This window comes from Vigna unguiculata, chromosome 10, assembly GCF_037176805.1.
Source record: "Vigna unguiculata cultivar grain cowpea cultivar isolate G323 ecotype 2 chromosome 10, ASM3717680v1, whole genome shotgun sequence".
In the NCBI taxonomy this organism is placed as follows: domain Eukaryota; kingdom Viridiplantae; phylum Streptophyta; class Magnoliopsida; order Fabales; family Fabaceae; genus Vigna; species Vigna unguiculata.
In genome coordinates, this window is record NC_140801.1 from 50169194 (window position 1) to 50182738 (window position 13545).

At 28.5% G+C, this 13545-nt stretch overlaps 1 protein-coding gene across 1 annotated transcript; it reads left to right on the forward strand.

The window, feature by feature from the left end:
* Positions 1–4618: 4618 nt before the first annotated feature.
* ARP1 (RNA-binding (RRM/RBD/RNP motifs) family protein) lies at positions 4619–6495 on the forward strand. The gene is made up of 6 exons (XM_028051203.2): positions 4619–4988; positions 5091–5244; positions 5416–5536; positions 5622–5670; positions 5820–6039; positions 6285–6495. Exons 1-6 carry the CDS (start codon positions 4788–4790, stop codon positions 6323–6325), a joined length of 786 nt encoding a protein of 261 aa, XP_027907004.1. The 5' UTR covers positions 4619–4787; the 3' UTR covers positions 6326–6495.
* Positions 6496–13545: the final 7050 nt, after the last annotated feature.

Sequence of the window (13545 nt, forward strand, 5' to 3'; positions counted from 1 at the left end):
ACAAATATATATATCATCATTCTAGAAGGTAGTAAACTTTAGGATATATATATATATATATATATATATATATATATATATATATATATACATACAAACAACACCAAAGGAGGGTGGAATAAGAGTGTAACTCAATCATCTCCTTGAATGTACCAACAGAGTAACATGGTGGCACATCGACGTAGGATATAGAGACGCGCACGTTGCTCCTTGACCAAAGAAGCACACTTGCTGCTATAACCCTTTCTCTTTGAGGGAACCTTAGTTCTTTGCTTGCACTTGTAGCTTTGAAACTCAGCCATGGACGCTGTTATGGTATAACAATGATGAAATGAAAAAAGCAACAGTAGCAAGAGCCTTCTATTTTCTCAAAGGGAAACCCCTAAAAAAAAGGCTCGCTACACAGCCTGATGAAGGTATAGGGGGCTACAATATATATATAAGCTAAGACCCTACGCAAAGGTTGACTTGGTGGAGTGAAAATGAAGCGATTAAGTGAACGTGGGCAAGCTCGAGAACTGAGGGATTTGCAGGCTTTAGGGGTTTAAATTTCAATGAAGTTAAGGGGGAATGAACGTGGGTCTTGGTAACATTTCTTTGATGATGCAATAAAATAGTGTAGGAGTTGTTACCAATGTAACTGGTGCAAAAACAATGAGGGGTTAATTAGAAAAGTGGCAAAGTTGAGCATGAAAAGAGGGGACATTGGTATATAATATTGCAGACAAAGCATTGAGTGGAGTGTTGAGCCACGGGAACACGTACCCGGCAAGGTTACCTCAACTCTGAGGTGGGTTGGAGGTTTTGTTGGATTCTATTTTTCCTCACGTTGCTAACTTCCAACACCAACATCTTTCTTTTTTACTTCAAATTATCAATGCAAATGGCCAGCTGTTTCATCACACATTTTTATCTATTAATCACAGTTTGTTAGGATGAATCTTAGATTATGCTTATATCTCTGGATTTAATCCTCTCACTTGCTCCAACTATTAGTCATTAAAAAAATAGGCAACATCAATGGTTTCCTGACAGAAGTCAAGTGGGCCGAGTCACAGTCGAATCGTAACATTTAGATCGTTACGTTGTTAAGTAAAAAGAGTTGTATCTTGACTATCAGTTATAGCTTTTTGTCTAATAGTAAACGTTCTATTCTATAAAAAACTAATACATTGTCAACCTGTGTATATACATAGATAGATATATAGTGGTAAGCAAAACATAAGTTTTATCAGATATATACATATATAGATATCTCTTTTCCTAACACAAGCATATATATATATATAATAAGAAAGGACTAAGTATGATACGCTTGGATTTACTTTCCATTGTTTACCGACTCATCTAATCTTGTCCCTTGGTAAGATTACATTGATGATCTTTTTTCATGTGTCATGAAAAGCTGAAGTGTCTTCTAAAATGCTTATGCTTATGTGTGAGTAACTCAGAGAGAGAGAGAGAGAAGATATGCAAATCAGAATGAGTATATAGTCAAATGAGAGTGTTGAGTTTTGGTGGAAGTTAGATGGTTGGCTTCCAGCTTTTGATGATGTTTCAAGAGCTTGGATTCCAAGTTTAATATCGACTAAGATCTTTTTAGGAGACAAATTTTTACCTATATTTGATTTGGTGCTGCTTTCTAGATAATCTACTTTTTCTAACGAACTACACATCAGTTTGAACTTAGTCAAATGCAGATGGAGAATGTGATCTTGATCTACAAGATATGATTCCTTTCGAATTAATTCTAAAACATATCTATGTGTAAGGGAATTTCGTTATATCTATTTTATTTTGCTCCAGTACTCAGAATAAGAAGAAAGTATATGTTGAAAAGAAATTGATAACATAAAAGAAAATGCAATGTTTTTGGATAAGTGTACTCTTGTGAGAAACACGCTTTTCTAATTTTAGATCTTTTGAAAACTAAACAATTCTCTTATAATAAAATACTCTTGAATTAACATCTTTTATTATTTATAATTTTTTATTTACCAGCAAGTCTTTGATGATAATAGCAATGATGACTTTGTATCATTAAACAAAATCTCAAATTTGAGTATTGTGGGTGGAATAAATGTGACTGAGGAGAGATCCGTGATTAGTCAAGTTTCTAATAAATGATTAGTCATTAATAGAATTGGTATGTACTGCACACTAATAAAGATATGAAAAAATATCACTCATCACAGTAAAATTATTTAAATAAAAAAAAAAGTTGATAAAAGTGAAATGTTGAATAAAAAGGGATAATTTTTTAGAATAGTTTATACGTGGGAAGGAAATCGGAATTTGTTTTTTATTTAAGTTTAATAATCATGTACGGTGTAGTATTAATGAATAACAAATAATAGTATATACAAATTTTGAGTATTTTTCTAAAACTAATAAAGTTATTATACATGCATTATATCGAATTTTATTAGATGATAATGTAAAATACATTCCATACCATGTTTTTCTCTCTCTTTTTGATTATGCGTCAATAAATATTATGTTGAAAGTAAGACAGAACCCATAGTAATACAAATTTGTGGACTCAAAATTGGACCAAAAATATTGGGCTTGGGAATGAGATTGGGCTGAAAAAAAAAGCAAATTGGGTAGGAGGACTTCTCCATGCACCTCCAAAGATTTCTTCAGTACCCAAAAACTTTTTCAATTCCTGTTTTGCCCTCCACAGTAAAAAGTAAAGATTAAAGAGTAAAAAGTAACCATGGAAAGAGTCTCTCCCTGGTCTGTTTTAGATTGCGTACCAGTGTTTTATAAGGTTTTCTCCAAAAGTAATACAACAATGTCATTGTTTTATTTCTAAACTTTATAACACCCTTGTCATTTCTACAAAATTACAAATACTCAACTTTTTCTTTTCTCAAATTAACATCGTACAAGCATAATAAAATTAAATCATATAAATATTTTGTTTCCAAGTTACTTTTTTAACAACCATTTTCAAGTCATTGATGTTTTTTTCTATATTTCTATTATATCCAATTAATTGTAGCAACATCTCTCTACACAATGTCTTAACATTTTCACCTCCCTTGCAACTTTTTATAAAAGATTCAAACATCAATTTTTTCTACAAGTAACCATGTTAATAATAATGACTATTTATTATTGTTGTTATTATTATTATTATTATTTTATTAGTATTAATAATATTACTATTTTGTAGTGTTTACTACATGAATCTTCGTGCATCTTCACGTCTCTGTGTGTATTCATTGTGTATTCATTCTTTCGTACATCTTTGTGGTTGAAAAAGACAACATACTAAAATTAAAAAGCATAAAATAAAAAATTATGAAAGAGGTCTAGTTCAACATTCCACCTACAATTTTCACAACAATTCTTAATGCTATCGTCATCATTTTTATTTTTTATCATTTCCCAAATTGTATGTAATATCAATTGTCTCGTGATAAAGTGGACCGTGTCACAATTGAATCCTGACACTTGTACTTTTACACTCTTAAATAAAAAGAGTTGTGACCATCAAAAATCCTAAACTCTTTTAAAAAGACACCGCCTTGTTATTCTTTCACAAAATCCAATTTTATTAAGATATTCCAATTAAGAATTGAAAAACTGCTGATTTTTTTATTCTTTTAAATTTAGTAAATCGACCTAGTGGCTTGCTAACTCACAAGTATGCAAATAAGCCAAATTTATTAGTCCTTAAGTTTTATGCAATTCAGGGTTGATCCACGTTTTCATACTTAACTCCACTATATCCTGGGTACATGATTCATGAGTGAGTGTGTATTGTATACATGTTAATCCATACAAAAACAGTTAAGTGATTATGTGAGATTGAGATTTGCAAATGAGAATAGCTGGCCACGGTGTGTGCATCACGTTTCAATTGTGCTTCTTCTGCGTCATCTTATTCCTGGCTATCATGGCCAGACAGACACCAATGATTCAATTCTTACCTCTTCTTCACCTCATTATTCTCACACATAACGCCCGTTAATTCTGCAACAATATTCTCATCTTCGCTTCAATTTAGGATATACTAACTCATGTTTATGTAATCTAACCTTAAAAAAAGTGAACACAAAAATAAAAACTGACGGCGAACTCTTTCTCTGTGGACCCATTATCTTTCTTCTAACTTTCCTCCTTCCTACTTTCACAGTCACTCTACCAAACATATCCTATTTTGGAGTGATTAACGCTTACCCTTTTATTATCTTAAGGAGGTTAGTATTTACGACATTCACACACAACTAGGTAATGGTAATAACGGAGAGTTAATAGTAAAATCTTCACTATGCAGTGAAAACTAGTTTGGTAAAGAAAAAGTAGCATTTGGTTGTAATAATTTGACCTAGTTGCAGAGTCCATTGGATAGGTATGTTTGTACGTTAATAAATGTTAATTAACATTAGTGTAAAGCATATTCGAAGTCCAGCTAAGGTACAGTGAATGGTGAGAAATAGAGAGAGAGAGAGACAAAATAGGAGAAAGAGAAGAGAAGAGAGATTTGAGTGATTGGTGTGATCAGTCACGTTGATGACGGTCTAATGCCTCATCATAGTCTATCTGTTCTTTCTGTCATGCATGCCTCTCTTTCTCTCTCTCTCTGTTCACTTTTTTATTTCACTCTTCTCTATAAAATTAACTCCTCACCCTCCTACAAATTCTCTTCATCAAACTTAACGTCTACTCAACTCATCCATCACCTTCACCTACACCTACCTTTCTTCTTCCCTACAAACAAAGATCTCTCTCTCTCTCTCACACACACACACACACTCAAACAACACCACCGCTCCATGATGAATACCAACACCACTGTCAAAAACAACAACGTTGGAGAATTTGGGGACACCACTCTCACCAAGGTTTTTGTCGGGGGCCTGGCATGGGAGACTCCCAAGGATGCCCTCAGAGACCATTTTGAAAAGTATGGTGAGATCCTTGAAGCTGTCATCATTTCTGATAAGCTCACTGGCAAATCCAAAGGCTATGGCTTTGTAAGTACATCGTTTATATATTGATCGAATGAAGCTATAGCTAGCTATATTCTAGCAATCGATTAATCAGTTTCTGTTTTGATTTTTCCTCTGAAAAAAAAGGTGACTTTCAAAGAGGCTGAGGCTGCCAAAAAAGCTTGCGAGGACTCTGCAACTCTTGTTATCAATGGCCGTCGAGCCAACTGCAATCTCGCTTTCTTAGGTGCTCGCCGTCCAAGGTCTTCTTCCACTGCTTCACCACCTCCACACCCACAAGGTAAACAAATGAATCTTTTTTCTATGACAAACTTGCAAATTCATGCGAATGCAATTGGAAAACAGTTTTATGCTTGTTGAATGAATGTTGAATCGATAAATGTGAATGAATAAGGGTTTTTTGGTGATTATGAACATCATGGGGGGTCTAACATTGAGATGCCACTTGCAGGAGGATCGAACAGTGGAGTGGTGAAGAACAACAACGCAGCAGGGAATCACGTGCAGCCATACTATCATCCACTCAGAACGACTGCTATACCCTTCCACAGTCACCCTCTTCCTTTCTATGGGTTAGTCACGTGCTTTTCTCTAACCATCAACTCAAACTTTTTTTTTTTTCTTTCAACTAACATACTTTTATGTCTTCTCATTCAGGTACACTCCAACCTACATTGTGACAGACATAAACTACAATTACAACCAGGTAATGATGTGATTGTAACATAACATGTCTGCACTGTTCCATCAGTTCTTGAACGACAGCATTTTTTTTTTTTCATAGAAAGTGAATAATTATTATTATTGTATATGTAAATTAGTAATAATACCAATAGTATGCACTTTTGTGGACAGAAACTGAGCTATGGCAATGGTGGGGCCTACCAGCAGTTGTCCCATGTGTACCCTAGGCAGGGGATTGTGGGTGGCAACACAGTAATGCCAGTGTACCCTCTCTATCAGTATCATCATCCAACGGAGACCATTGGCCTACCAGCTCACAACTTTTATCCAACGGCACCCTGGGCCCCATTCACCATCATTTCCAAACCATCCTCTATCATTCCTCATACAGGTGTGTCACATGATACCATGACATGTCCAGCCAGATAGATCATAAATGATTCTTTTCACATAGTTTACATGCATCAGTTAATCATACGTAGTTTCATTATAGTTTATAGTTTCTTTAGTTACAACTTGATTATGATATGTAAAGTATAGTACTAAACACATGAGTTCATGTTCTGATGGTACTATGAATCATTGTTTGATGAGTTTTTGTTTTTGATTGATAAAAAATATGAACTTTTGTAACAGGTACAGTTGGCACGGGTGAGTGCTTTAAAAGGGTTGTCTGATAGCTGAGCTGAGCTTAGTTGGAAAAAGAACAGAGGGTGGCCTCGCAGACCAACATTATTATCTGATCTGTCATGGCTTTTTTTTACTTTCATTTTTTTCTTTGTTTCTTCTTTGAATATTGTTTCATTTCATTATTAATTGTTAATTTAGGCATTTTGTTGATTGGTGAGATCAGATTCTTTCATTCTCTTCTTATCTGTCTAACACCTCAGCATCATGTGCTGTTAACAGTTCACACTCAATTCAAACCACCATTAATTCATCATTCTTGTAAGTAAACAAAAATATATCATCTCAATCTTCATTTTTCTTTATTATTCTAAACTAGACTGGGATCAAAATAAATAAATAGAAATCATCAAACTCAATTCTTGTTATCATAGAAGCTTGATTTCAGAAGGAATATATATATATATATATATATATATATATATATATATATATATATATATATATATTGTTGATACTATTTAGGCTAAAATGGTAACAGTGAGATTTCATCGTGAGAGACATGTTTGAATCTATCTGAATTCCATAAAACTGTGTACTACAACACAAGTTGTATAATAATAAGAAAACAAAAGCTGTATAATGTATTTTTTTTTGCAATGCCAACTAATGACACGTGTAGATCACATGCTGCATAATGCACTGAACTTCTCAGCTTTTAATTTGTCTTTTTAATCTCACCTCCCCATAAAGTTGTAGAGACAGGACATTCTTGATAGTGAAATAAAAAAATGAAAAAGATAATTATCAAAAACATGTTTTAGTTTTAATAGAAAGCCTATTATAATTTATTAAAATATATAATAAAATTATAATATTAGTTTTTTTATTTTGTAATATTATTTATTACAAGAAAAATTTATTCACTTACAGTTTTCCTCGCATTAACTCTCTGAATATAATATACATTTCTATAAATAAATAAATATATATATATAATATTAAATATATATGAAATAGTGTATTAGAATGAGATAATTTAGAAAAACAATTTATTTATTTGATAGATTTAAATATTTTTGGAGTGAAATGAGTTGTTTAGACGAAAAAATTGAAAGAAAATTTAAATTTACATTTTTTATATAATATTTTAAATAACTAAAACAGAAAAGTTTAAAATTCAATGAAAACGAAACTAGACATTTTTTCTTTATATTGATTAGTATTTTATTGTAAATCTTTATTTTAAAATTGTATATTTTAAAGTAAATATTTTCGAATTTTACCTTAAAAAAAATTCAATTATTTTATGTAAGATATTTTAATTATTTTATTTAAATAATATTTATAAAATAAAAGTATAATTACAAATAATTAAAATATCATCCATTTCAGTTATATAAATGCTTTATTAAAAAAAAGGGTAGTGTTTGATTGACTTCCATTTTAGTCTAGTGGTAAACAGCCAACTACTGAACTCAAACATAAAGCGAGTTATCAAGTTATCTCGTAAAAAATAATCATATAAATTATGAAAATTTGCTGGAAGCTGAGAAAAGTTTTTATAGACCTTAATTACACTGTTGAAATTAGAGAAACCCATATAATTTGCAAAACAATGCCAAAAAAAAAATTGAAAGTCATCTAAAAATCAAATCAGCATAATCAAAGTTTAAAATTAAAATTCTGATCAGCATAAACAAAGTTTACAATTAAAATTCTGAATAAATGATTAGTATATTTTAAATAGGAGTGATAAAAAAATGTTATAATTAAAAAAACAAAGGTAATAGAAAAAAGTAATCACCGTTAACATGAAGGCCCAAATGTGATCCAAGATTGAAACAAATTTGGGAGGTTCTTCCTGCAACCCCAATATTTCTTCTGCACTCCCAATAATTTTAAATTTTTAAAAATATTCCTTCACCATTTGACCAATAGTAAATTAAAAAAAAATTAAACCTACATTCTCTCTTATTTAATAAAAAATAATTCACTCACTCAATCACAACTTACTCTAACCCCAACAGCAGCATAACTCTACCTAATTTACTTTTTAATTTTCATTTAATTTCTTAAGGGCATAAATGAAACGACACAAAGCTTTTGGGAATGCAGAAGAAATATTAGGGGTGTAGGAAGAAAACCCAACAAATTTTCACCAGTCCCTGTTTCATGTCAAACAAAAAAAACTTCTAAATGAAGTTTTATTATAGTTCCAGAGAATTTCACCAAGAAAATACCGAATATTTAGTACAAATAAATTTTACTAATATTCTCTAATGATTTTAAATATAAAAAAGATTTTTATTTTAGTGATACTTTCTGGTTTTACTTTTTTTAAGTAACTAGTTACATAAAAGGCATCATTTAATATTTTCTTAAAAATTGTGAATTTAATGTTGATTTTGGCAACATATTCTCTAATAATCAACTCTTCCACTTAATGTCCCAAAATCAACCTCTACCAAACACAATTAATATATTCTGAAAAAAAGTCTCTGTTAATATAAATGTTGACTTTTATGTTTTAAATAACAATTTTGACTAACTTTCTTTGATTCAGTGTTCAACAATTAATTTATCGAATGCTTGTTGCCTTCACGTTTATAGCCAAATCTATCTTATTTTTACTAAGACTATGTATTAATTTAATTATAAATACTAAAATTGTCTTTAGTTATGGTATTTTTTAAATTAATTCTAAATAATTAATATAAAAATATAATAATAATAATAATTAATTTTCTAACCAATTTTTTAATCCTTCAATTTTCAAAATTCGAGATTTTAGATTTCAAATAACGTGCGCTACGAATATCTTATAAAATATAAACTCCAAATTTTTAAATCTTGTGTAGAAAATAATTAACTAATGTATTGTAAGTGGGGTCGAAATCACTTTTGAGTGATTGAATTAAAAATAAATCGGTTTAATTTGACATACTTTTTATGAGTTACAAATTTTGTAACTCAGTTCAACTGATTATAAATTAATAAATTAATAGATTAACTCATTTAATAACGTTTTGTTTGTTATAAGATAATAGTTAAAATTAAAAATTTTAACTTAATAAATAAACTAACATAAATTAACTCATCTTCAATTTGGTTCAAATTTATTTATTGACAGAATAATTAAACTATTTTGAATTTGATTCATATTTTAAAATAAAAAATCTAATTCAATTCAACTCCAACTTGTAATAAGTTTGATTGACTTTAAATATCTCTGATTATAAGTGTTGGGTTACTATTCCCAACAATAAGAATCTCAAAATCAATATTTTTTTTATTAAAGAAAATGTTAAAGAAGAGGATAAGGCCTAAGTTAAATGTAATTAAAAAGAAATTGTATTAAAATTTACTTAAAAAAATTATACTTACTTTATTGTAAGAAGACTAATCCCGTAGCAATTTTTTAATTAATCAACTTGCTCTTAAACGCGATTTAATGGAATGTTGAAAAGCTAAACGCGAATACATGATATAAAAAGTAATTAGAATGTCTTATTATATTGATGTGAAGGCTAAGTTTAATTACTAAAATGGATGGTGCCAACGTGCTTTCTCCTATATAGATGTTATTGAGTTTGCCTTATAATATTTGTTTCTTTCTATTCTTTTTGTGTATTTAAGGAGGTCATAACTAATTTATAACTTACATAAATAACAAGGTTTGTCATTTGTCATATATTATAATTGTATTGTTTTTAAATACATAAGATTAAGTTGACGTTAAGTTAAACACATACCCACGTCTTTCGAGTATTGTGAAAAGGATACATCACCCTAAAATTATGATTTTTTTTTACTAAAAAAAAGAGAAAACAATTAAGATAACACAAGTATATTTATTCTATTTATATACTCGTGATAATATAACTATAATCCAATTTAAATATAAAATAATTAACATGTGTATAATTATTTTGAGAAATAATTGTTGTAAATGTTCAATAATATTCACATAATTTAAAAATAAAATTATAAATACATACATATATATTTATCTTTTGAGCCTTTCTCGGTTAAAAAAAATATATTTTATACTCTTGTATAATATCATAATAAATAAATAACACATAAACACACAAAAACAATACATGTTATAGTTTTCAAAACTTTCATAATGTATATATTAAATCATACACATATTATCAATTACATCTAATTTTTATGATATAATGAATACAATTTCAATTCGTTTTATTTCATAAAAATACTTAGTAACTATCTTTTATGTAAGAAGATATTATTGACATCAATTATCATGAACACTTAATTTTATTTCGAAAGACACATGCGTAGAATTAAACTCAAAATTTACATGTATCACATTATTTTTTACTAAGTTGTCATTACAATAAATCTTCATAACAAGAATATTTTTCAACTTATGTGTGACAAAGTAAATCTTTATGATTCACGAGACACAGTTTTTCTACCCTACAAATTAGGTCATAAAAACCTTAACTCTCAATATCTAATATTTTTCTATAAGTGATTTTAATATTAGTATATAATTCTTTCTCAAATCCTCAATTCAATGCACAATATATTAATGTAGCATTCCTTCCTCCTTCCTTAAAATAACTATGATTACAGTTCATCATATTAAACTTACCATATAATCAATATTCCAATTTTCATGTAAATTAACATTCTCATATCAATCAAGCAACAAATAAACAACACAGAAGAAATAAATCATTATTTTTTTAGCTTCAGTGAAAATATAATTGAGAAAAGATTTAATAACATTACTATTTTTTGTTTGAGCGTGAATTAATAGAATTAAAAGAGAGACAAAATTCTACTCCATTTTTTGCTTGAGAGAAACAAAATTTGCTTGAGAAAAATAGAGTCGAGAAAATTGTGAATCTGACATTCAAAGAGATGAAAAAGTATTCAAAAATCTAGAAAAAATAGAGAATAATAATTTCTGTGAAATAAAATTTAAATACTTGATTTTTTATTTATAATCTTTATACGTAAATAGGAAAATATTTTAATCTCAAATATCACTTTCAAGCAAAATATTATTATGTCTATATTATTTTTTTAATTTGGCTAAAAATATTAAATTTGAAAAAATTACAAGTAATTAATTTTGAACTGGATCTAATCTCTTAAATGAAAATGAAATTGAACCAAACACTTGCATTAAAAATGTAAGTCAATGATAAAAACGAACACCGACACACATGAATAGCATTTTAAGTTGCAGGTGATTGACTCAGCGGTGGTTGACACCTCATCACACATTGTCTGATAATGAATGCAACTACTTCTTCTCAGCTTCTGCCATGCCAATAACAAAAAACCTTCCCTTCCATTCAACAAAATGGGCCACACCATAAACTATACTTTTCTTTTCCTTTACACTCATGCAACTTTCCATATCATCTTCAACAACCTTATCAATAACAAAAAAAAAAATGTCATTAATCTTCTAGGTTACTTCATAAAATAGGTTTTGGTTCAACTTTTTTCTTTTATTGTACTTAATCGTACATCGTTTAGAAGTTAAGATCTAAGATGATTTAAATATCTTTTCTTCTTTTCATTTTTTATTATGTCTTTTAAAGATAAAATGTTTAATTACTATTTTGTTTTCTGTTTTTGTTTAAAAATATTAAATTGATCCTCCGGTCTTTTTTTTTAGCTTCAATCTGGTTTTAATTTTTAAAAAATTAATACAATTTGATCATTTTCATTAATTTTTTTGAAATTAATTAAGGAATCTTCATTAAAATTGAAGTTGTTAATAAAGATGTTTTACTTTATTAATGTAATTAACATAATCATAGTGTCAATTTCAATAAAAGTCATTGATTCGTTTAAGTAAATTTAACAAAAATGATAAAATTGAATCAATTTTTTAAAAATTGAAATCAAATTAAAACTTACAAAAACTGAAGAACTAATTTAATATTTTTATACAAAAATAAGAACAAAAAAAATAATTAAATTAAGACAAAACTATAATGGAGTCGACGTTTTAAAGAAAAAGGTTATGAATTAAAACAGGTTGTGGTTTAACTGCTCTCCTAATAAAATATTAACAACTAAAAAAGCTAATTTAGCAATATTTTATATTAATTTAAAATAAAAACATTGATTTTGTCGATTCAGTAAGCAATGGTGAACACGTATGTTTGCAGATTTGGTTTCCTTTGTGAAAAGTCCTTTTTGTCAACATCAAAGAGAAAGCACTTTGGTATACAAAAAGATTGCGTTTGAGTGAGCATTTGACAAAGGTAGAATAAATTATATTTCATATCTTACGATGTTGGTGTAAATAGTTGTGCTGTATTTTTCAGACCATCACACGCATAGATTTGTGTTTTTCAATCCAATTCCTTTAACTTGAAGAAAAATATCCAAAATAATTTCAAATTATTTCCTTGTGTAATGTGTATATATATTATATAAAATAACCAACATATTTTACTTAACATCTAATTCTGGTTTTATTAAAATATGTGACATTGGTCTACGATATTAACGAGTATCTATGTATATGGTTTTAAGCAAAAATCGAATTTATAATGTGGAGCTAATTACTTATAATTTTTGTTTAGCGAAAAAAATTATATAACTTTTTTTTAGAAATAAAAAGTAATATATTACCTTTACTAAATATTTTACTCGATATCACATTAATTAAGAGCAATCATAATTTAAAATGAAAATCTTATTTTAATTTGAGAAAGTTCAATTTTGAACTTCATTACGTGCCATGATCACACTTTGGCTCTAATAATCACTAAAAAAAAAAACTTAATCTTGTTCTGGTAACACGTTATGGTCCCCATTACTATGGCCCCAATGCCCAAAAGTCAACATAATCTAACCCTAATTCTTATTTTTAATTGCAAAAAGGTTAAAGCCATTTTTTAAGAATCTTATATTAATTTAAATCTCTTCCAATCATTCTATCATAATAGTGGTTGAAATTATAATATATTTATTTTAAACACACAAAATTCTTAATACAACGTCTATTTGTTTTTTATTTATAAACTTCGAAAACGAAACTTTATTCAAAAAATATTTTTATAATTTATATCGTGAAATGCTTATAAATTTAATTAGTTTACAATACTGAAGAAATTGTCATTGTTTTTTTTTTTTGGTTGTTTGTTGGCGATGCTGATAGTATTAAATTTCTCTTGTTTTAGGCTTAGGAATTCTCATAAAAGCCACGTGTGCCTCTTTTGCTTTTCTTTGTATTTTTTTTTTTGTAGAATTAATGCAACTTAAT